This window comes from Scylla paramamosain, chromosome 11 (genome assembly GCF_035594125.1).
Source record: "Scylla paramamosain isolate STU-SP2022 chromosome 11, ASM3559412v1, whole genome shotgun sequence".
Taxonomy (NCBI): domain Eukaryota; kingdom Metazoa; phylum Arthropoda; class Malacostraca; order Decapoda; family Portunidae; genus Scylla; species Scylla paramamosain.
The window spans coordinates 9384203-9409163 of record NC_087161.1 but is presented as its reverse complement, the minus strand read 5'-3'; the positions used below and the strand labels follow the sequence as shown (position 1 = coordinate 9409163).

At 38.2% G+C, this 24961-nt stretch overlaps 1 protein-coding gene across 1 annotated transcript in view; it reads left to right on the top strand.

Annotated features, from left to right (window-relative positions):
- LOC135104926 (dihydrolipoyllysine-residue acetyltransferase component of pyruvate dehydrogenase complex-like) overlaps positions 1–24961 on the top strand; it is a 126009-nt gene that overhangs the window by 42808 nt on the left and 58240 nt on the right. The window contains exons 3-7 of the mRNA XM_064012688.1: positions 384–520; positions 8983–9255; positions 16345–16449; positions 22436–22531; positions 23113–23306. Of these exons, the coding sequence (XP_063868758.1) occupies positions 384–520; positions 8983–9255; positions 16345–16449; positions 22436–22531; positions 23113–23306 (805 nt within the window). The remainder of the gene's footprint in view (positions 1–383; positions 521–8982; positions 9256–16344; positions 16450–22435; positions 22532–23112; positions 23307–24961) is intronic.

The following is a 24961-nucleotide window of genomic DNA, read 5'->3' as shown; positions in this document are numbered from 1 at the left end:
TTGATAGCTACTGAGCTACCCATGTGTCCACCTAACCCAAGATAAATATTTATAATCTGGCCTTAGCCCATACTTGCTAAGTGGCCACAGAGGGAAAGCCAGAAAGACTCAGAAAGAAATAATCCAGAAGGATTTAAGAGATCTATGCATATGCAGGAAAGCAGCTACTGCAGCCAAGCAAGTAAACATTAAGTGAACAAGACTGATATAGGCATCAGTCTTTGGAGTATTTGAAAATGATAATGATGAATAGGATTTTGCAGGGAGCAGTGTGGTGATGATAATGATGTAATAGCAGCATAGCAGTTTTGTGCTATACTGCTATTGCAGTGATTTTACTGGAGCAGTGTTGATAGCATGGTGACTCTTGGGTTTACTTGCAGGAGATGTTTTAAATGAAGGTGATCTGTTGGCTGAGATTGAAACAGACAAAGCCACCATGGGGATGGAGACACCTGAAGAGGGAGTTCTGGCCAAAATTTTGGTTCCTGCTGGTGAAAAAGATGTGCCTCTTGGCAAGGTAAGGTTTCAATTTCAGATTTTTGTTAGATAATTCATTCAAAATCATCATGGGGAAAAGTCTTCCAGTTAGAAATGGATATATATCAGGCACAAATCTAACAGTCTAACAGGAAGAATTTTCTTTTTCTATTTGATTATTCTGTTGCCAGTTATGTATTCATATGCAATGGTAATGCACATTTCACAGTACAAAATAATGAGTGATGTATTTTCTTAAATCTTGAATGATTACCAACTGTGTTTTTTACCATTTCTTACAGTAAAAATCATGTGTTTCAATATTTATGGGACTGAACAGGTGCCAAAACATTTAATATGTAGAAAGATTAGATGTGAATTTCATCAATTACAGTAGCAATTAATAAGTAAGAACATAGGCTACTATTTATTTATTTATTTGCAGAAAACACAAGCTAATGTCTCCTAGTCATATTTATATAGAAATCACAAAGCTTTTCAAGGCATATTTCTAGGAAACAGACAATTCCAGTTCAGCCTAGGCAAACTTGATAAATAAACATAATTTTTTCTAGTGTCCTCTCACAAATCTTTCCCTAGCTCTTCTTCCTCCACACTTTCCTCCTCTTTTGCCTCCATAGTAGTAGGATCTGTCACACTTTAAATGATCTCTTGGTCAGTCTGCTTTACAACCACTGATGGATTTTCATTCACAAAGACAGAGTGGAAAGACAAATATGGCAGTGTAAACACCATAGATTTGTTCTCATATTCTTATGCCTTTACTCTGCCTGTTACACTTTGTATCACTAATATCTCTTCCCTCTCCCCCCTCAATCTAGTACTTCATTCATATATCCCAAGTTTATACTGAAACTATTCTCATATACACCACTCACATTATCATATCCATGGGTGCTGTAGCAAGCAGTACAATTGATGGCAGAATTGTAGGCTCTACAATTGCAGTGCTCTGGCTAATACCTATTGGAAAAATAGTGCTGAAAGATCATATCACTTTCAGAATGAGACAATTTTGCAGAAGTGCTGAAACTTCAGGTTTTCCAAAATGTTGGATGCTGAAAGATAGGACTTTTGCTGTATTTTATTTGACCTTTATGTATTATTTTACCTTAGTGCATACTGTATATTGTTCACTGAAAGCTGAACTAAATAAATAATTTGGTCAAGAGCAAGGAACTGTGAATGGGAGATGGATGGAATGTTTTAAAAGTTTAAAAATATAAAAGAGTGAAGGTGAAGCAGTTTTATGGGGATTACACGTATATGGTGATGTGAAGATGCATGAACAAAAAAGATATTATGAATGAGGAAGTGGTAGACTGATTGGAAATCTGAGGAATAGGAAGGGGGCAAGAGTGAATGGAATTATAGCAGAAATTTCTAAGTGTACATATTAAACATGAATGTTTGAATTATGCTAGTTAAGTCTCATTGAGTATTGTTTGAAAAGTTTGGTATGTATTGCAATTGAAATAGTGTAGGAAATCTCTTAGAGAACTATTAGTGAAGGGTTTTAAAAAAGGACAATGGCTGTATGGATTAGATATTTTCTCTGAGGATGGCAATTGGAAAATATTTATGAAAGAGGAAATAGTTGATGCTGCATTCATGGACCATGAAAAGAATGTGATGGATCTAATTGGATGAGGGTGTGAGTTATGCTGAATGTCTGCAGTTTTCTGGGGAAATGGAGTGATACGAATGCATTTACAAAGGCTTTGTACAGAGTTAGCAGCTGAGGGAGGTGAGAAAAACTGGCAGAGATGACTCAGAACACCTAACTTCATAGAAGCTGTTTTAGCTAGAGATGAAATGTGAAGTTTCCAGTTCAGATTATAAGTTAAGGACAGACTGAGGATGTTCATTGTAGAAGAGGGGAAAGTTGAGTGTCATTGAAGAAGATGGGGATAGTTGTCTGGAAGGTTGTGTTAAGTTGATAGATGGAGGAATTGTTTTGAGGCATTAAACAATACTAAGTTTGCTCTGATCCAATCAGAAATTTTGGAGAGATCAGAAGTCAGTTATTCTGTAGCTTCCCTGTAAGAACTGTTTACTTCCTGTAGGGTTGGGCATCTACGAAAAGATGTGGGAAAGTGCAGGTTGGTATCATCACCATAGGACTGGATAGGACAAGAAGTTTGGTTTAGATCATTGGTAAATAATAGGAAGAGAGTAGGTGACAGAACAGAATCCTGAGGAATACCACTGTTAATAGATTTAGGAGAACAGTGACTGCCTACCAGAGCAGCAATAGAATAGTCAGAAAGGAAACTTGAGATGAAGTTACAGAAAGAAGGATAGTAGTTTGGAAAGAAGGAGCGTAGTTTGGAAATCAAAGCTTTATGCCAAACACTTGGGGAATCAAAAGCTTTGTAAAGTCTGGGAATTTTAGTATAACCCTTCGAGTCAATTCAAGTTTTAATTTTAAATGCCTTAACAGCCTCATCATTCCAAATTATTTTATTCTTATTCCTCTTTCCATCCACCATGCCTGCAGTTAATTTGTTTAGAGGGGCTGTTATCTCAGCATAATTTCTCACAAATTTATGTAATAGTTTGTCATTCCAAGAAAGGATTGTAACTCCTTTACTGTAGTTGGGGCTGGCACACTTGGGGAATCATTATCACTTGCAAATACTGATGGGTACTTTTTTATTAATTCCTTTAATATTTGGCTTTCCTCAGTTCCATCAGGATACATAGCATTTATAATTTTAGAAATGCCATTCAGATGCTCTTCTTCATTTTTCTCTGTTATACTATTTAACCACATACTGATTATGATTACTTGGTAAGGCTTCTCTTTTGCAAGACTGCACATTACCTAATATTTTCCCTGGCTCTAGCTGAATATACTCATTTGAGAAATTTATATACCTGATCACATACCTTAATTTTTTTCTATTATCACTTTCTAACTTCACTAATCCTGGACATGAAAAATTGAGTTCTTAGGTTTCCTGCTACAGGCTCAAATATGGCTGTATCACACTCAACTAACTTAGTCTCCAAGATCAAATAACTCACCCTCTCTCATTGCAACACTGATGCCTGAGCTACTGAGCATTTATATCTAGGATTATCCACTGAGTTTTAATTTCCTTCCCTTCAGTTATTAATAGTGCATGTTTCATAGGCAGCTCTGCTATAATGATCCTTTCTCCTTCAATATATAAGTTTAATACTTTTGTATTAAAGGTAATATTATACTTTGTCATAAAGTCCAAACCTATTATTATTTGTGATTTTGGGATTATTTGTAATTACAATATCATAACTAAAATTTTCCTCCAATCCACAAAGTCAGCTTTCTCTTTCTTGAAATCAACATTACATCTCCACTTGCACTGTAAACAATTTTATTGTTTGGGAAGTTTTGATTATTTACTATTCAATTTATAGTGTCAATAAAGCTAATGTACTCTTATCTTCTTGTACTTCTATGAAAACACGCCTTGTGTTACTGTCGACCTTTGTGAGAACTACCGATTCATTATTATGTTCCACTGGTAATACATCAGTGTTTTTCTTTGCATCTGCCATGGAGTGTTCTTATGAGTGCATTCCCTGTTTTTGTATCCTTGCATTCCACAGGTGAAACAAGTAACTGGTGATCATTTCCATGGTGGTAGTTTTACTGTGCAATCTCTAGCAGTGTGACCCCACTTATGACATCTGTAACAATCAATGGCCCTGCAGTTTTGAATGGTGTGGTTATCTTAGCCATATCTCTGACAGTGCATTTTATTTCTTACATCGTGAGAGCGGTACGCTGTAGATTCTTACGTGACTGAACGAACAGTCACAGAGTTGACAGGAATTACTATATTTTCTTTCCTTATTGCAGTGTCAGTAGGTTGAAGGCTAGGATGTGAAGCTACAGATTTGAGAATTTTTTGTACACTGAAGGAGGCTTTTTGTGTCAGCATCTGCTAAAATGTATGAAAAATCTTTAGGCAAGGCATTGATGAGTATTGAAACAAATATACCATTGTACACTTCCTTGCCTGTTGCTTTCATCATCTTTTATTTTCTACAATGCCTTCAGTTCTCATGAAAAGCTCAGTAATAGTTTCTCTTGGCTGGTAAATCACATATAACTCAATCATCAAACTTTGGAGCAATCTATCCTCAGGATAAATCTTGAGAAAACTCCTTTTTACTTCATACCAGTTGCGTTGGTGTTTTCTGGCACAGTGTCTTATGTGAGTATAAGTGCTATCTAAGGCATACTGTTTTATCAATTCCATCCTGCCTTCATCTGTCCAGTTTGTCCATGTCCTGCTTTCTAAAATCCTTTATCCAAGCATGAGCACTAGTTATACATTTCAAATTGGATGCAGACTGACTTCTTTCCTCTCCTCCACAGAAGTAAGGCCTTTGCAAAGTTATTTTTAGCATTATCAGTTATAGCATAGTTATAGTACTGATGCAAGGTGGGTTGGCTTGAGAAGATGGAGAAGAAGGTGACTGACATTCTAGAAGCAATGGTGGGTGACTCAGGACTTGATTGACCATTAAGTGATGTCCTATGTTGGTTAATTTTATGCACTAGGTGTTTCATTCATAAAGTTTGCAGTTCACAGTAATATAAATTAAGATGAATTATCTCTATGCAATTAATTAAACTGATGTCCAGCATGACATCCAGTGTAACTTAATCTTGTAAGCTTGATATATCATGTAACATTCTTATCTTCACACAAAATTATAATTCTTTCAGTTGATCAGTCTTGGAATTAAATACATATCTCACCACTGCGACCATTGTCATGCTTGCAACTTGCATGGTTGTGTGTGAAGACTTATTCAAGTAGTGACCATGAGGTAGTATATTATACACATAAAATTTCTACATTTACTTCACTAAAATTAAATCCAATAATAATCTACGGGCATTCACCTTCAGTAATTTGCTGAGAACTTTTTATCAACTTGATTCACAATGTTACCTGAGTTTCTTGTCAGAGCAATTCAATACTCAACATTCAAGCCATGAAATTACATAAAAAAAAAAACAGAAAATCAACCACAAAATCCTAAATCTAAATATCCTAACAATAAAACATCCTACAAATTACTTACTCCTTTTCCACCTTCATGAGACAATAATTATTGAGATTGCATCACACGACTTTTAAGCTCACTTATGAGAATTAGGACGAGCTTGTTCATGTCACCTCAAGCTCCTCTTGGGTCAGGAACCTCTGTAACCTCTCTGCTTCTGCCCTCTGCTTTCTCTGTATGTAGTCTGCTGTCAGACTTTTACCTCAATTACATGACATTATAAACTCTAGTTTGTTACATTTTTCCCTTAGAAGTGATCTATATGATAAGGTTGAAAATCTCATACATTTCACATCATACATATACAGTAATACATTTCATACCCATGGCCTACCCATAGGCATGGAAATATGTGTCTTTGCCTAATCAGGATATCAGGGTAGAGTTTGCGTATATGGCACAGTAAGAAGTTGGAGATAGTTACTTTCCCATGGTACATCTCTCCTTTCACCTCCTTTGCACACATTGTTCCCAGCTGTTTTTTCAGCTGTTCCTCCAGCTCTGCTTGCCTTTTCCTTGACCCTTACATCTGGTCTGGGTCCTCTCAACCACAGTGACAAGTTTATAACTCTCTTCCATTTGGGGTCAGTTCTGTCTGGGCCTTCCCAATTTTTTCACATCAAAATACCCCAACTAAAGCTGCATTGATACTGGGTTTTTCTACTTTTCCCTATTCCTTCTTTCTTCTTCACATTTTTCTTTTCCTCTCATTCATTCGTCTTCTTTTCTTGTTTCTTCTATCTTTAACTTCGTAAGGTTACCACAACTGAACTGACTGAATGTTTTGTGCTGATTAGACTGATGGTGAAAAGTCTTACCTTTGCCTATCCCTGTGTCTGTTGTAATTGTGTGTTGTTGGGAGGTGAGTGTGCTTTCCTGACCTTCTTGGGATTCATCTGTTGTCTTGTTTTGAGTCATTGCCATTTTGTGCCGTTAAATGTTACTGGGGGTTCAGAGCTCTGCTGGGAGCTTTGGAGCCAGAGGATATAGCCATTCTCTGTTGAGCAGTGGTTGTTTCTTTTCTTCGTGGGTTTTACCATGTACTGGTAGTACTTGTCCATCTTCTGGGAGACTAAATATACATACCACTTGCTGACAGGAGGATATAATAGTCAATGGGTGTAGAAGGCCCTGTCTTCTGAGGGAGGTAGCTCACAAATTATTATAAACCTCATAAGTGTGTTTCCTTTGTCCTAGCTGTGCCCCTAGCACATGGTTTTATGACTTTTTCAGCAAATAGAGTGGAGCATTTGTTTATTCCTTTCTCCATGTTCAGGTAAAAACAGAGTGGCAACCTAACTTTTGTTAATCATTGCAAGAGACCAGTAGGACCCTGCATATGCTCATTTGTGTCCTGCACTGAGCTACATAGGAGGTAGCTTAGGGAAGCTGATCTGAGTTACTGGCAGCTGTGAGAGGGGCTGAATCTGGATCATAACACATGATAGAGAGGTGGCCCACAAAAGGTACCTGAGCCTTCCATCACCTAAATCTCATGTATTTTATATTTCTGCCTGGAATCATACCAATTCTTCTTCAGTTAGCCAAAAACTCCTTCATTAAAGGAAAGTGTCAAATTTTTTTAAGATTTAACACCCCTCGTTATTTCTGGCACACCAATAAATTTAGTTCATCTTTCCCTCCTTTATTTCAATCTGATGACACCATTGCCATCTCATCAATCTCTAAAGCTGAATTCTTTGCTCAGACTTTTGCTGAAAACTCCACCTTGGATGATTCAGGGCTTGTTCCTCCCTTTCCTACACCCTCCAACTACTTCATGCTACCCATTAAGACCCTTCACAGTGATGTTTTCCATTGCCCTTGCTGGCCTTAACCCTTGGAAGGCTTGTGGATTTGATGGGGTTTCTCATATTGTTTTCCAAAACTGTGCCTCTGTGCTTGCACCTTGCCTAGTCAAACTCTTCCAACTCTTTCTATCAATATCTACCTTTCCTTCTTGCTGGAAGTTTGCCTACATTCAGCCTGTTCCTGAAAAGGGTAACCATTCTAATCCCTCAAACTACCGTCCTATTGCTTTAATTTTCTGCCTATCTAAAGTTTTTGAATCTATCCTCAACAGGAAGATTCTTAAACATCTATCACTCCTATGTTGGCTCCTATTGATCTCCCTAAAATTTCGGATTGAAGTAGAGCAAACTTAGTAATGTTCAATGTCTCAAAAACTCAATTCCTTTATCTGTCAACTTGACACAGCCTTCCAGATAACTATCCCCTCTTCAGTGAGACTCAACTGTCCCCCCTCTTCCATACTGAGCATCTTCTGTCTGTCCTTTACTTATAATCTAAACTGGTAGTTTCAAATCTCATCTTTAGCTAAAACAGCTTCTATGAAGTTTGATGTTTTGAGTTGTCTCTGCCAGATTTTCTCATCCCTCCCCCCAGCTTACAGGAAGCTCCCCTCTGTACAGGTTCTGTACAGGAACCTCGTCTGTCCACATATGGAGAATCCTTCATGTGTATTTGGGAGGGGGGGGGGTTTCCACTCATAGTGCTGTTTTAGACAGGATGGAATCAAAAGCTTCTCATCTCATCAAGTCCTCTTTAACTGACTGTCTTCAGCCTCTTTCTCATTGCTGCAATATTGCATCTAGTGCATTTTTCATGTTAACCACTCTTCTGATCTTACTAACTGCATGCATCCCCTCCTCTCATGGCCTCACTGCACAAGATTTTCTTTTTCTTTCTTTCATCCCTATTCTGTTCACCTTTTTAGTGGAAGATTTAGCCAGTATTCTCAATCATTCATCCCTTTTTCTGGTAAATTACTGCCAAAATCAAAGTGATCACTTAGAAATCTTGTTGCTGGGAAAAGGTCCTCAGAAAATGCAGGTGTGCAGTAGTGATAGCATTGTGAGTCATCAAGAGAGCCACAGGTAACTTAGGATTACTCCTGAGTCAGGCAAAAACTTTGTTTGCATTGAGGCTTTTCAGTGTGATCACATTTACCTTATTTCTAAGACTGAATTACTGTCTTATCCACTATGAAAATGAAGGAAATATTTATAGAAACTATGAATTAGTAATAAACAGCAGCTTTTGCTTTGTCTTTTAGTATTCAAAATCAAATAACTTTGTTCGAGAACAAAATTATGGTATGGTGACCATGGCAATTATGAGTTTAAAATTTTGCTCAAAAATCAATTTCTTAAAAAAGGGAGGCATTTGGTATTTGAGGTTCCACTGTAGTCATGTTTTTCATTATACGAGAATTCGCTATACAAGCAATTCAAATGGAACCTAACTCCTTATATCATCGGAACCTCCATTTATTGGTATATCACTGAATACATGAGTAACTTTAATCATTATCCAGTTTCTTTTTCTTATGCTTGATTGAGGCCTTCAGATGAAAATATGCAATATTAAATTTCACTTTCTTGACAACAGCTGTTGTGCATCATTGTGAGTGATGAGAAGGATGTAGCTGCTTTCAAGGATTACAAGGCACCAGAGGGACCCAGTGCTGCTGCTGCTGCACCACCACCACCCCCACCACCAACACCTGCTCCTGCTGCTCCTGCTGCTGCACTGCCACCACCACCTGTTGCTGCTGCACCACCACCACCACTTCCTGCTGCATCACCCACTGCCCCAGGAGGTCTTGTCTTTGCCTCTCCTTATGCAAAGAAGATTGCTGGTGAACAAAATGTTGACTTATTGGTAAGGCCTAATTGATATTTTTACATAAAAGATAAACACAAATTTATCCATAAATATGTAATAAGTCAATAAATGAGTTTGAAGCTAGCAGAAAAAGAAGGAAGATGTAGAGAAATTAAGTTAGAATTGTATGTGATGCATTTAAGAATTTTAGGAGAGTGGAGCAATTAATGCTCCCTTAAAGAGGAAGGGTGGAATATCAAGAATATTGTTGTGATCAGGTAGAATGATAGATTATACAAGTTCAAATTATCTTGTAGAAGTAGGGATGAGGTGATTCCACTAGTAAGGGCTTGGCAGTGCAGAGTCAGGGTGGTGTTAAGTCATGACTGAATTGGTGTTTTTGTAGCTGACATGTTGAGCCATCCCAAAGCCACTGCTCTGCTAATGGTTTTCAATTCAGTCTGTCCAGCTCTGCTAATGTTTAATTGGGTATGCCATAGAGAGAGGAGGCTTTTCTTTTCAACTCCCAAAAAGTTATTATTAATATGACATAATCTCACATGAAAATGAAATAATCAAATCTGAAAACCATAAATAACCTATCAAAGAAAAAGAGGTTGAGACAGTGAGGCAAACATGTTTAAACAAAAAAAAAATGTAAGATAAATATTTGAAAGGAATGGAATTGTTTAAGAACAGGTGTGAGGATGTATTCTGTGCACTAGTTTAGATTTATGTGAACCTTTCTAAAATGCCTAGGTTTCCTGATATTTTTAGGTTCTCTCTCAGGTAAAAGATTGTGGAAGTCAATGATATTGCCTAATATGAAAATGAACAAGAATGTTGATCAGAGCTTCACATACTGGTCCTTCTCTGTATACTTGATATCTGTTCTCAAGAACTTCCATAAGGGGGATACTCATAACAAAAATGTCTATTTGTTCCTGTGTTCCCTTAAAAATACTTATGATCTCATTCATCTTTCACCAATCTTACCCACATACTCCAGCATTTTATCCTCAAATTTCTATCAGTCTTTTGTACTTTAACTCATATATACTTTCTTCACACTCTTTCTTTTCATATGTCTAAAACTGCTTCAGGTATTGAATTCTACCTCTTGAATCACTCCATTTCATTCCTTCATCTGTACTAAACACAATGGAGATGTTGTACTCACTTTCCACAGTTAAATACTCCTAGGGAGGTATAGACAGCTCCCTACCTGATGAAGCAGTTTTCCTACCTATATTTCTAACAAAAGGGACATTTGTCATCCTTTTTTCATGGTAGCTGTCATTGGCTAGAGCTGCCTCTGATATGTATCTTAGACTTGTCTTCTTCCTCTCCCTTTCCACATCTCCCTTCCCATCCCTCTTCCCCACCCCCATGCTTCTCATACCTCCTTCATTCTCTCTCTCTCTCTCTCTCTCTCTCTCTCTCTCTCTCTCTCTCTCTCTCTCTCTCTCTCTCTCTCTCTCTCTCTCTCTCTCTCTCTCTCTCTCTCTCTCTCTCTCTCTCTCTCTCTCTCTCTCTCTCTCTCTCTCTCTCTCTCTCTCTCTCTCTCTCTCTCTCTCTCTCTCTCTCTCTCTCTCTCTCTCTCTCTCTCTCTCTCTCTCTCTCTCTCTCTCTCTCTCTCTCTCTCTCTCTCTCTCTCTCTCTGTGTGTGTGTGTGGGTGTGTATTTACCTAATTGTGCTTTATGGGAAAAGAGCTATGCTCATGCTGTCCCATCTCCATATCTTTTAATATCATGTATGTGTGTGTGTGTGTGTGTGTGTGTGTGTGTGTCTGTATATATATATATATATATATATATATATATATATATATATATATATATATATATATATATATATATATATATATTCACAGAGGGTGTCCAAGTTATTAGGTAACGAGTTACAAATGTTCAGAGATACGAGCAGTCTACTTGCAAAATGAAATTGTGCTCTCAATATCGTTCCCTTTTCTAATCAAAAATTCTAATTTGATGCTATGTGCCTTATTTGCCTAATACTCCGCTTTGCCATTACCCAAGCAGTGTAGCAGCATAGCGAAGGACCACCCATCGCCCCAGGACACAGGCCCTGTAGCAGTTTATTTTGAGATGCTAGTTTAAAATTCAAATTTAATTTAAAAACTTATTGTACTGCACCTCATTGAGTCTGGCTTGAGATTCCAAGGCATACAGACCTCCACCAGTTGGCCTCTGAAAGGCATAGAGATGGGATCAGTTGTGCTGCATGCTCCATTACATTAAGTCCACGAATAGCCAAACATACCTGTTTCATGCTTTCAGCCAGCCATCTTAATAAATTATATGAATAAAGGCATGTATAACCCGAGAAAGAGAGAGGGAGAAAGAGGGTGATGTGCATGAGAGAGAGGGAGAGAGAGTGATGTTTCTCTTGCAGTTGTCTACTATTATTTTCATAGCTGCTGCTCTTTTGAACTTGCTAGCCGCATGGCTTCCATCCTCCTGTGCCCTCACTGCATAAAACTTTGTATTTACTCTCACCCATATCCTTTCCATCTCACTAATGGAAAAGTTGTAATACTTCTATGATACAGTGACTTCCAGTTTGAATCCAGGCTGCTGCAGTTGTGGCACACCTCATGCAGCTACTCATCATTCCTCTGGATTGGGCAATGAATTGATACCTGGGAAACCTGGAGAAGGTAAATTGTGGAAATCTGGATGTCAAAGTGATGATATTCTGAGATGAGCATGGAAGCTACTCGCATTTATAGTGTATGCCATCACCTTTGCCTTTACCTTTTTTATTCTCTACACTGGCAAACTGTGGAAAAGTATCTGCCTGATTCTGTTATTTTCCTTCCTATCACTTGAACTATTTCAAGAAAAGAGTATTGGATAATTGGTATGAAAATAAAACAGGAACATACACTATGGCTACACATGACTTTGTTACTCATCTCCATCTCATGGATCTTTGTGCCTGTAGTAGCACACTGTGACATCCAGGTTTACACAGATTATCTTCTAAAAGGATTTAAGATAAAACTTAAAAATCATTTGATTGTCACTCCAGTGCACACATTCTCTTAAAGGTTGCCACTCTGCTACATCTCATAAGTCTGTCACATCATGCTACACTGTCTTTAATATGTTGATGTTGCAGAAAAGGGATCACTGCTATCACTATCATTGTTACCATGAATCATCCAGGTGTCTGGTGTTGACTCCCATGATGACAGCATTCCTATGACTAGTTTTTGTAAACATTTCTGTGAGCATTGTCTGCTTCATTGACTTCAGTTTCTCAGTCAACAATCTCTTTAACTGAACAAAGTCTATTTTGCTCTCATTGCCCACATGGGTATCTGCAGCTCTTTTGGACATACAATATAATTTAAAACTGTCTGAGAATAGGAAACAAAAAAGTCTGAGCCTGGAGATGCTTACCACACAAGCATTGACCCATAAGTAATGGTGTACAGGTAAGGATCATGAGAACTGGTGACATAGCTTCCTGTGTTGGCATTCACAGCTGTTGGACTCCATGAAAAAAAGTTTGATTTTCAGAATTTTTTTAACTGGATGTTTGGTTTAGGAATGGTGAACTTGTGTGAGCATTTGTGTAATTGTAGTGGGTGAAGAGAAACACAGATGGTATGGCCATATTGAAAAGATATGAGTGAAAAGTTTGTAAAGAAATTAAAAGTGGATAAAACTGAAAGATCTAATATGAGATGAATGACACTTAGATGGTGGAAGGATAAAATAAAAGAGTACATTTGTGAAAGAGGCGCTAGTAAAAGTCAAGTATTTGAACAAGCAGAAAAGGAATCTTTATGCAGGGAAAGGTGGAGGCTCCTCTGTCATGGCCACAGTCTGAGAGGATGCTTGTGGAGTGAGCAAAGCATCTAATAGGTAAATAGATTACTCTATCCACAGCAAGATAAAGGAGCCATGGAAATGTCACACATCCCTGCCCCAAACCCCTTTATTTTTAAGAATTTTGATGAATTTCTACTTTTACTTAGCCTTTACATCTTAATTTAGTATACGCATGTGAACTTATAATCCACTGAATGCTTATTTGCCTCAGACATTTGAGATACACAGCCAAAATTGTGAAAAATGGTTACAAAATTATAATGTACAATATTTTCATGATTGATCTGAAAACATCTCTGATTTGAGTCATGCTCAAAAATTGCATGAGGTGGTGAGATTTACACATCAATGCTTCATTGCTTTACCCATGATTGAATTCATCATTGAAGACTCAGACATTATATCCCCACTGAAACTGAAGCATTGCTTTATCAATGCCAGATTGCCTGAAGGAGGATACAGTGTACTGTGAAGGATGTACAGTCAGTGTACTAAGATTTTAGGCTTATTATAGGTATATATCATGTCAATTAATGAACACCATTCACTCTCTCTCTCTCTCTCTCTCTCTCTCTCTCTCTCTCTCTCTCTCTCTCTCTCTCTCTCTCTCTCTCTCTCTCTCTCTCTCTCTCTCTCTCTCTCTCTCTCTCTCTCTCTCTCTCTCTCTCTCTCTCTCTCTCTCTCTCTCTCTCTCTCTCTCTCTCCATAATATTTCCTGAGGCATTGACAAGAGACCTGAAGTGGCATGTCAGTGATGTGATCTTGAATGTCAGTTGTTTAGAACATTAAATAGTTTGATGTGGCAATTGGGAGTGTAATCTAGAATAACAAGTGAGAATGTAAACAAAATGAGGATCTTTATGAACAGGATAGACAGTGTCAAGGAATGGTGTTTGGTCATACACAGTATGTGAGAGAGCTCTTAATGTTGATTCTGTGTAGAGGTATTTCTCCTTTTACACAATATATATATATATATATATATATATATATATATATATATATATATATATATATATATATATATATATATATGCATTGTATAAACAAATTGTGTAAGAGGGAATTTAACCTGTTAAACTGCACTATTTATATGGTAAATGATACTGATTCCTAGTTTATTGATCTAAACTGAAGATATAAAAACTGAAACAATCAGTATTTTGGAAAAAAGAAAACTAAAAAAAATTCCCTTGATATTTACATATGTTCAGTGAAAATAAATGGTGCCTTTTGGCAGCAGTTGGGGTGGATTGTACTTAGTGAAAATTTCAGGTAAATACAATTAAATTTGATATATTTTAAGTTGTTAAACCAAGTTTGTGTAAAGAAATTCCTGCAAACTGTCACCTGCATTGTTTGTGGTGACTGAGTGTAATGGGTAATATGAATTATGTATTTACTTAGTTTTAAATACATGATGATTGCTTTGACTTGTAGTGTGCAGTAGGAGTCAGTGAGGCCAATGGTACAATATTAGATATTAATCCTAGCAGTGCTGTGACACATTCTTTTCTTTGGAGGATATGATTCACCAATGTAGGAGGTAGAACATAAGCTTGCTGTATAGCAAGAGTTAGGAGTAGGTAGAAAAAGTTCAGGGACTTAATTGCCCTTTTCAAGAATGATGGGCTTTCTTGTAAATGAATGATAACTTTGCATTAATTGTGAGAAGGGCAATGCTTTATGTTTGTGAAAACTGGCACAGTACATTAGGTATTCTGATATGAAGAAGCTCTATGAACTGAAAACATGGTGAAGCATGGATGCAATGCTACTTTTAGAGATGAGAAAATTGATGAGGTATTAGAAAAAAGGTTAGGGATCATTAATATCAATGAAGCAGTGAGAATGGGCATTTTGCTTTGATTTGATGATGTTGAGAGACAGGATGAGAATTATAAGGCTAAGTGTGCTGTTTTGTAGTGGAAGGTGGAGTGTCATTGGGTGACTCAAGGAAGACATGAGGTGATGAAATCCTGTGGAAGGGCAAAAAGAACAAAGGATTGACAGACAAATTGCACTTGACCATGTGTGTTGGTGAGTTGTCATCAGGTGATAATGAATGATAAATGTGAACACATGTCTGCCTTTCAGAATGGTGATAGTGATCACATTACACAATACATTTGCCACAGCTGTAGGAATGAAGTGAATGGTGATAATGAAAGGATGGTAAGAGGCAAAATGAGAGAAATAAACAGAAAAGACAAGTTTAAAGATTAACTGAATATTTTGAGATTAACGAAAAGTAGTGACATATTATAATTACAAGGGATGGAGTTAGAAAGTATGGACAATATTATATTTAAAAGAAAAAAATGAAAAAAAATGTTTGATGATGCATCAGACACACATGCAATACTGCACTCAAAGTATTACATTTCATCAAATTGGTGTTTGTCTGTACCCTCCCTTATTTCACTACCAGATTCCTTCCTACCTGATCCATCCTTTCTGTTATTTAGTCATGCATTTAGAAGCACCTCAAGGCCAATAGTGTTGTTGCTTTAACTCCTACATGCTGTGCATATGTGAACAGAAAGAAGCATATTACAAAAAAAAAAAAAATCTCATTTTATAACATGAAAATCTGCAGGAATGTAGTGCCCTCCCTTAAGAACACCCCTGAGCCCCTAAACCTTGTTTTTGTAAAGAAAAACTGTATATAAATGGTTGCAAACATTTTATTTATCATTTAACTAAAACATTTATCATTTAACTAAAACAATAAAGAAAAAAAGTGATGAACACTGGTAGGTTGCTTCTCATTGCCTCCTCCATTACATGAAATTCTGGTTGGCAGCAGTCCATGTAAAAGTGAAACTGTAGAAACTGAAACTCTGGCTAACGAGGGATGACCATACTTTGAATATTTGACACCATTATTCAGATGGTGAAGTGGTTTGTGTCTATCACAGGTCAGTTTTGTTTGATTGGCATATTTAGTGGATCATGCATCCATTGAGTGTAGTGTTTCCAAGCAAGTATTATATTTAGTGTAATTTTATTAGATTTCAGGGAAATTATTTAAGAATTATTTAAGTGGATCATGCATCCATTGAGTGTAGTGTTTCCAAGCAAGTATTATATTTAGTGTAATTTTATTAGATTTCAGGGAAATTATTTAAGAACTAAAAAAAATAAGGAAAAGTAAGAACCTTTATTGTTTTGAGTTGCAGGAAGGATGTTTTTATGATACCTTTTGGACCTGTTGTATCTGTAGGGCTTATGAAGTGAATATCATGCAGCAAATGTCTTTTCTCTTTTTTTTATGTACAGAGTGTGGCACAGCTGTCTGGTATGGGACACAGCACAGCAGACTGGCTTCGTGCTGCTGACATTGAGAAGTTTGCATCCCAGGCTGCTGGCATTGGTGCTCAACAGGTACAGGATAATGAATTTGATTTGTTCCAGTTGGATGTTTGTTGACTGAATTGTTCATTATTTGAACTTTTGAACTCATTGGAAAAACATTAATTGGTTTCTAGGAACAAAAAAATAACCCAACATATGAATGAAAATATGATAATTTTTTCCAGAACAAACCAGTTTTATCACAACTGAACATATGTGGCACATATCCTCCAGTATTTACAGTGTTATCAAAAACATCCAAATACTCTTTTGTCACTGTAACATTGGCGCTTGCAGCCTTCCCATGATGGACAACAATGTACTGTCAGTGTTATTACAAAATCTAGAAAACCACCCTTTGGATGCAAGAAATACATTTTGTTCACTGGTACTAGAGGGTTCTTTTCATTGTGCGCTGTAAATCATCCAAGAATTTTCACAGATAAAACCCTCATTGATAGTCTCCCGCACATTCCTTCTTAGTCCACACTATCAAGAAATCCTCCGTTTCCTCTATTGTAGTGTTTCTTGATTTCACTAACTTAGTGATGTCCTGTGCTGCCTTTGCTTTCTTGAGCTTATCCTTCATTATTTTTTTTTTTTATGTAGGAAGGACACCGGCCAAGGGCAACAAAAATCCAATAAAAAAAATGCCCACTGAAATGCCAGTGCCATAAAGGGGTCAAAGCAGTAGTCAAAAATTGATGAATAAGTGTCTTGAAACCTCCGTCTTGAAGGAATTCAAGTCATAGAAGGTGGAAATACAGAAGCAGGCAGGGAGTTCCAGAGTTCACCAGAGAAAGGGATGAATGATTGAGAATACTGGTTAATTCTTGGGTTAGAGAGGTGGACAGAATAGGGATGAGAGAAAGAAGAAAGTCTTGTGCAGCGAGGCCGCGGAAGGAGGGGAGGCATGCAGTTAGCAAGATCAGAAGAGCAGTTAGCATGAAAATAGCAGTAGAAGACAGCTAGAGCTGCAACATTGCGGCGGTGAGAGAGAGGCTGAAGACAGTTTTTTTTTTTTTTATGTAGGACGGATACTGGCCAAGGTTAACAAAAAAATCCAATAAAAATATATGCCCACTGAAATGCCAGGCCCATAAAAGGGTCAAAGCAGTGGTCAAAAATTGATGAATAAGTGTCTTGAAACCTCCCTCTTGAAGGAATTCAAGTCATAGGAAGGTGGAAATACAGAAGCAGGCAGGGAGTTCCAGAGTTTACCAGAGGAGAGGAGTTGATGAGATGAAAAACTTTTGATTCCACCCTGTCTAGAAGAGCAGTATGACTGGAACCCCCCCAGACATGTGAAGCATACTCCATACATGGACGGATAAGGCCTTGTACAGAGTTAGCAGCTGGGGGAGTGAGAAAAACTGGCAGAGATGTCACAGAATGCCTAACTTCATAGAAGCTGTTTTAGCTAGAGATGAGATGTGAAGTTTCCAATTCAGATTATAAGTAAAGGACAGACTGAGGATGTTCAGTGTAGAAGAGGGGGACAGTTGCATATCATTGAAGAAGAGGGGATAGTTGTCTGGAAGGTTGTGTTGAGTTGAAATTCTAGAAAGATCAGAAGTCAAGTGTTCTGTGGCTTCCCTGCATGAAATGTTTACCTCCTGAAGGGTTGGAAGTCTATGAAAAGACGTGGAAAAGTGCAGGGTGGTATCATCAGCGTAGGAGTGAATAGGACAAGAAGTTTGGTTTAGAAGATCATTAATGAATAATAAGAAGAGAGAGGGTGACAGGACAGAATCCTGAGGAACACCACTGTTAATAGATTTAGAGGAACAGTGACTGTCTACCACAGCAGCAATAGAACGGTCAGAAAGGAAACTTGAGATGAAGTTACAGAGAGAAGGATAGAAGCCGTAGGAGGGTAGTTTGGAAATCAAAGCTTTGTGCCAGACTCTATCAAAAGCTTTTGATATGTCCAAGGCAATAGCAAAAGTTTCACCAAAATCTCTAAAAGAGGATGACCAAGACTCAGTAAGGAAAGCCAGAAGATCACCAGTAGAGCGGCCTTGACGGAACCCGTACTGGCAACCAGATAGAAGGTTGTGAAGTGATAGATGTTTAAGAACCTTCCTGTTGAGATTAGATTCAAAAACTTTAGATAGGCAGGAAATTAAAGCAATAGGACAGTAGTTTGAGGGAATAGAACGGTCACCCTTTTTAGGAACAGGTTGAATGTAGGCAAACTTCCAGCAAGAAGGAAAGGTAGATGTTGACAGACAGAGCTGAAAGAGTTTAACTAGGCAAGGTGCAAGCACAGAGGCACAGTTTCGGAGAACAATAGGAGGGATCCCATCAGGTCCATAAGTCTTCCGAAGGTTTAGGCCAGCGAGGGCATGGAAAACATCATTGCGAAGAATTTTAATAGGTGGCATGAAGCAGTCAGAGAGTGGAGGAGAGGGAGGAACAAGCCCAGAATCGTCCAGAGTAAAGTTTTTAGCAAAGGTTTGAGCGAAGAGTTCAGCTTTAGAAATAGATGTGATAGCAGTGGCGCCATCTGGTTGAAATAAAGGAGGGAAAGAAGAAGAAGCAAAGTTATTGGAGATATTTTTGGCTAGATGCCAAAAGTCATGAGGGGAGTTAGATCTTGAAAGGTTTTGACACTTTCTGTTAATGAAGGAGTTTTTGGCTAGTTGGAAAACAGACTTGGCATGGTTCCAGGCAGAAATATAAAGTGCATGAGATTCTGGTGATGGAAGGCTTAATTACCTTTTGTGGGCCACCTCTCTATTATGTATAGCATGAGAACAAGCTGTGTTAAACCAAGTTTTGGAAGGTTTAGGTCGAGAAAAAGAGTGAGGAATGTACGCCTCCATGTCAGACACTATCACCTCTGTTATGCGCTCAGCACACAAAGACGGGTCTCTGACACGGAAGCAGTAATCATTCCAAGGAAAATCAGCAAAATACCTCCTCAGGTCCCCCCAACTAGCAGAGGCAAATCACCAGAGGCACCTTCACTTAGGGGGATCCTGAGGAGGGATTGGAGCGATAGGACAAGATACAGATATGAGATTGTGATTGGAGGAGCCCAATGGAGAAGAAAGGGTAACAGCATAAGGAGAAGGATTAGAGGTCAGGAAAAGGTCAAGAATGTTGGGCATATCTCCAAGACGGTCAGTAATACGAGTAGGGTGTTGCACCAATTGCTCTAGGTCGTGGAGGATAGCAAAGTTGAAGGCTAGTTCACCAGGATGGTTAGTGAAGGGAGAGGAAAGCCAAAGCTGGTGGTGAACATTGAAGTCTCCAAGAATGGAGATCTCTGCAAAAGGGAAGAGGGTCAGAATGTGTTCCACTTTGGAAGTTAAGTAGTCAAAGAATTTCTTATAGTGAGAGGAGTTAGGTGAAAGATATACAGCACAGATAAAAAATTTAGTTTGAGAGTGACTGTAGTTGTAGCTAGATGGTGGAAAACTTGGAAGATTCAAGAGCATGGGCACGAGAGCAGGTTAAGTCATTGTGCATATAAACGCAGCATCCAGCTTTTGATAAAAAATGAGGATAGAGAAAGTAGGAGGAAACAGAAAAGGGGCTACTGTCAGTTGTCTCAGACACCTGAGTTTCAGTGAGGAAAAGAAGATGAGGTTTAGAAGAGGAGAGGTGGTGTTCTACAGATTGAAAATTAGATCTTAGACCGTGAATATTGCAGAAGTTAATGAAGAAAAAGTTGACAGGGGTGTCAAGACACTTAGGGTCGTTGACAGAAAGGCAGTCCGACCTGGGGACATTTATGGTCCCCTCCCCAGATGGGGACTCCGAGGCTGGTGTAGGAGTTGCCATGATGATTTTAAAATTTTTGAGTGAAGGGTGTGTGTGTTATTAGGTGCTTGTAGTTTTGTGTGAAGGAAGAGAGTTGTCTTTAGAGGGCAGGCTGTGACTGCTGCCTTGTGTTGTGAGACACAAAGGGAAATGTTCAGTGAGGTCACAGCTGGGTTTAATGATAAGTTCACAGCACCCCTTGAACAGTGCTTTAGACCTTACTGGGAGTAATTATCATTTCAACAGGTGTCTACTGCCTCCTTCTCCTAGATAGCTATTGTATTTTTGGGCTTACCATGCATGATGCCCAGTTGCATAATGGTACAACCACTATTATATTTTTCAATATCTCCTTCATGGTGATTATGATTCACTGCCTGGTCTTCCATCAGCTGCTTTAGGTGTGTGAGTTTGCTTATGTTTATTGGTACTTGTATGCGTGGGTGGTTGAGCATCAACTTGTGTGGGTAGCACGTGATTGTGACAGGACTAACAAGGGATTTGTTACCGAGATTTTTCTTAGCAAAGTGGGTTTGAAGTGGTATTCAATTTGTATGTAGTCTGAACTATTTGTTAGTGTGGGGCCTTCTATACTGTCTCATCAGATTTATTGTTGGCATAATAACATAAAAACTTGACATATTTATCAACATTTTTATTGAGGGAAGATATAGATTAAAGATATTCTAGTGGAGTAGGAGTGTGCAGTCAGTAAATTCATATTAAAAGATTGAGAAGGTTCAAGCACTCTTCAGAACATTTGTATACACTATGATTACCCACCACCCTTGGATGATAGGATAGGTATGTTCCATAAAGACCATGTGTGATGAATATATTTTTGCTGAAATTAACTTTGTATAGGGAAATAAGATTAGGGAATCTAGAAAGGCTATATACAAAAGCACAGATAGTATTCTTGTTGCCTCATAGTTGACTTGCTGACATCCTGTCAACTATGAGGCCCAATAGACAAATGCTAGTGAGCCAAACCTTTTCTGCTAAGTAGACATTTGATCACCTGACTGACCAGCAGTCGATCTCATTCTGTTTCATTACCCTTAGCCATGCTGCCCTCCCCACAGGGTGGCCACTGGTGACTGGCAGGGTTTGCATAGTGTTCTTTCTGGAAGAACATGGGTTGCTAGATTGTTTTTCAACCTGTGGAGTGCTTGCTACTTTGACACTTGTTTTGTGCATATATAAAAATGGTTTAGCAAAGTGAAACCTTTTTAAAACTTATCTGATAAGTAGCTTCATGTAGCTGTATAACTTGATGAATAGAAGTGTGAGAGGTGTTAGTAGTTTATGGTCATCACTAACATTATTGAATGATATTGTGTCACCTATGTATGGGTTTTTATATTATTTTGCCACACTGTCGAGATATGTGCATATGATTGCAAGGCTACTTGTGTATGAGTGAGTGAAAGGTGGTACATTTTCACCATACCATTGATGTATACATGATCAGGAGGCTCTTCATATGTAAAGAGTGATGGGCAGCACATCTTTGTATGTTTATCAGTGGCTATATTAACAAAGATTCTTAACTTGAGAGGTTTGACTCAGCCCAACTCTTAGGCTTAGAGTTGTGCTGAACTTCCCAAGTTGTGCTGAGTCTAGATCTTATGTTTAAGACAGGTCTGGAGGTAGCTTAACTTCAAGAGTTACGCTTAGCCTAGGATAAGTAAGCAGATATGGCTGACTGTCAAATCCGAGCCCACCACCTCAAGATACCCCTCAGATGTCCTATACAGGATTGCATTGACAAGCCAACATATTCATTGAGTTAGGCAAGGCTTGGAGTACATGCATTACATTGTCTGTGGAGTTTCAGGAAAGAAAACCATTATAGCATCAGCACAGTGTAAGTTATACAGCTAGTTTTGGAGTAACTATTTGGGCCATGATACAGTTCAAGTTCATGTCTCGATGCATAGGAAAGATTGAGCTAGCTTACTCGTTCTTGTAAAGGTAGACTTATTTCTTGCCTTTTTCCCTGTAACAAACTTTGACTCTTTACACAGTCACAATATGTAGGATCATAAGAATTACTAGAATCCTTAAAAACATGTGTTTTCTCTCATTTAAAATTCCTCTATCAGATTATATTATCTCTCTCTCTCTCTCTCTCTCTCTCTCTCTCTCTCTCTCTCTCTCTCTCTCTCTCTCTCTCTCTCTCTCTCTCTCTCTCTCTCTCTCTCTCTCTCTCTCTCTCACTGAAGCTTTTCTTCCTTTGCAGGTTGGATCCATGCCGGCAGAACAAGCTGGCTATACCGACATACCAATCTCCAACATACGTAATGTCATAGCCAAGAGGCTCTGCATGTCCAAGCAGGTAGGGATGTGTCAAGGCAAAATAAGTCATGTATATATATATATATATATATATATATATATATATATATATATATATATATATATATATATATATATATATATATATATATATATATATATATATATATATATATATATATATATATATATATATATATATATATATATATATGTGTGTGTGTGTGTGTGTGTGTGTGTGTGTGTGTGTGTGTGTAGGCATCCATTAGTTAGAGATTGATGAATATCAGGAATAATGGTACTTGATACAATTACTTTCAACATGGAAATTTAGAACACAAGATGAAAATGACTCTGGGAAGAATCTTCAGTTCCTACTGTTTTGATAATTGATAAATATTCATCATTGTTGTATGTGTCAAGCATGCATGCATGACGATAGGATACCTTATAACCTGATGGCACTCATTGTATTTTTTGCTAAAGATGCAGAAAAGTAGCATCTTTTATTTGATGCTAAATCTGTAAAGAAAAAAATCTTAGTTACATGAAGACTTAATAGTCAGGAGTTAGTCACTTCCATGAATGCAAAATTCTTCCTTCATCTTGTGTGTTTCCCAGACCATCCCACACTACTACTTGAGCATAGATGTCTGTATGGATGCTGTTGCCCAGCTGAGACAAGAGTTCAACCAGCTGCTTGACCAAGAGGGTGTGCGGCTCTCCTTCAATGATTTCATCATCAAGGCCTCAGCTCTGGCCTGCCGCAAAGTGCCTGAAGCCAACTCTTCGTGGATGGACACTGTGATCAGACAGTGAGTGTGTGTGTGTGTGTGTGTGTGTGTGTGTTTATGGGAGGGGAGTAATCTCGTAGTGTCCTGTCTCTATATCTACCCAGTTTGGTCTTAAAAGCTTGGGCAGTTATGGCATTGACAATGTCTTCACTGAGTTCATTTAATTTGTTCACACTTCTATGAGAAAAATTATATTTATTGATGTCTCTTCTCCAGTTAACTTTCTTCAGCTTCTTACTGTGTCCCCTTGTGCTCTGTGTGTCTAAATTTATGAAACATTTTTTGTCCACATTTTCCTTACCATTTATCATTCTATAGATGTTTATTAAATCTCCTCTCTCTCTCTCTCTCTCTCTCTCCTATTTTCAAGGGTAGGAATTTCCAACATTTTTAATCTCTCTTCATAGGTTGACTTGCTCAACTCCAGAACCATCTTTGTGATGGAACCATCTTAGTGACTGCTCTTTGTACTCTTTCTAATTTTACAATATTCCTCTTTGCCGCATATTCCAATCTTAGTCGTGTCATGGAAATCAACAACTTTTTTATCATTTCTTTATCCAAATATGAGAATGTCATTCTCACTCTTTTTAACAAATTCATCATCCCTCCAGTAATTTCATCATTGTGTCTGTTTGGAGTCTGATTTTCAGTAACTGTTACTCACAAATCCACTTCCTCTTTTGACTTCTTCAGCTTCACACCATCCATCTCATAGTGATATCGTATTCTTTTCTTACTCTTACCAAACTCCATTACTTTACATTTACTAAAATTTGATTTTTTTGGAGGAGGCAGTAGACACCTGCTGAAACAATAATTACTCCCAGTGAGGTCTAAAGCTCTGTTCAGGGGCTGCTGTGAACTTATCATTAAACCCAGCTGTGACCTCACTGAACGTTTCCCTTTGTGTCTCACAACACAAGGGGGCAATCACAGCCTGCCCTCCAAAGACAACTCTCTTCCTCCACACAAAACTACAAGCACCTAATAACACACACACCCTTCACTCAAAAATCTCAAAATTATCATGGGGACTCCTACACCAGCCTCGGAGTCCCCATCTGGGGAGCGGACCATAAATGTCCCTTTCTGTCGATGACCCTAAGTGTCTTGACACCCCCCTCAACTTTTTCTTCATTAACTTCTGCAACATTCATGGTCTAAGATCTAATTTTCAATCTGTAGAACACAACCTCTCCTCTTCTAGACCTCATCTTCTTTTCCTCACTGAAACTCAGGTGTCTGAGACAACTGACAGTAGCCCCTTTTCTGTTTCCTCCTACTTTCTCTATCCTCATTTTCAATCCAAAGCTGGATGTTGCGTTTATGTACGCAATGACTTAACCTCCTCTCGTGCCCACGCTCTTGAATCTTCTGAGTTTTCCACCATCTGGCTATAACTACAGAGTCACCCTCAAACTAAATTTATCTGTGCTCTATACCTCTCACCTAACTCCTCTGACTATAAGAAATTCTTTGACTACTTAACTTCCAAAGTGGAGCACATTCTGACCCTCTCCCCTTTTGCAAAGATCTCCATTGTTGGAGACTTCAATGTTCACCACTAGCTTTGGCTTTCCTCTTCCTTCATTGACCATCCTGGTGAACTAGCCTTCAACTTTGCTATCTTCCATGACCTAGAGCAATTGGTGAAACACCCTACTCGTATTCCT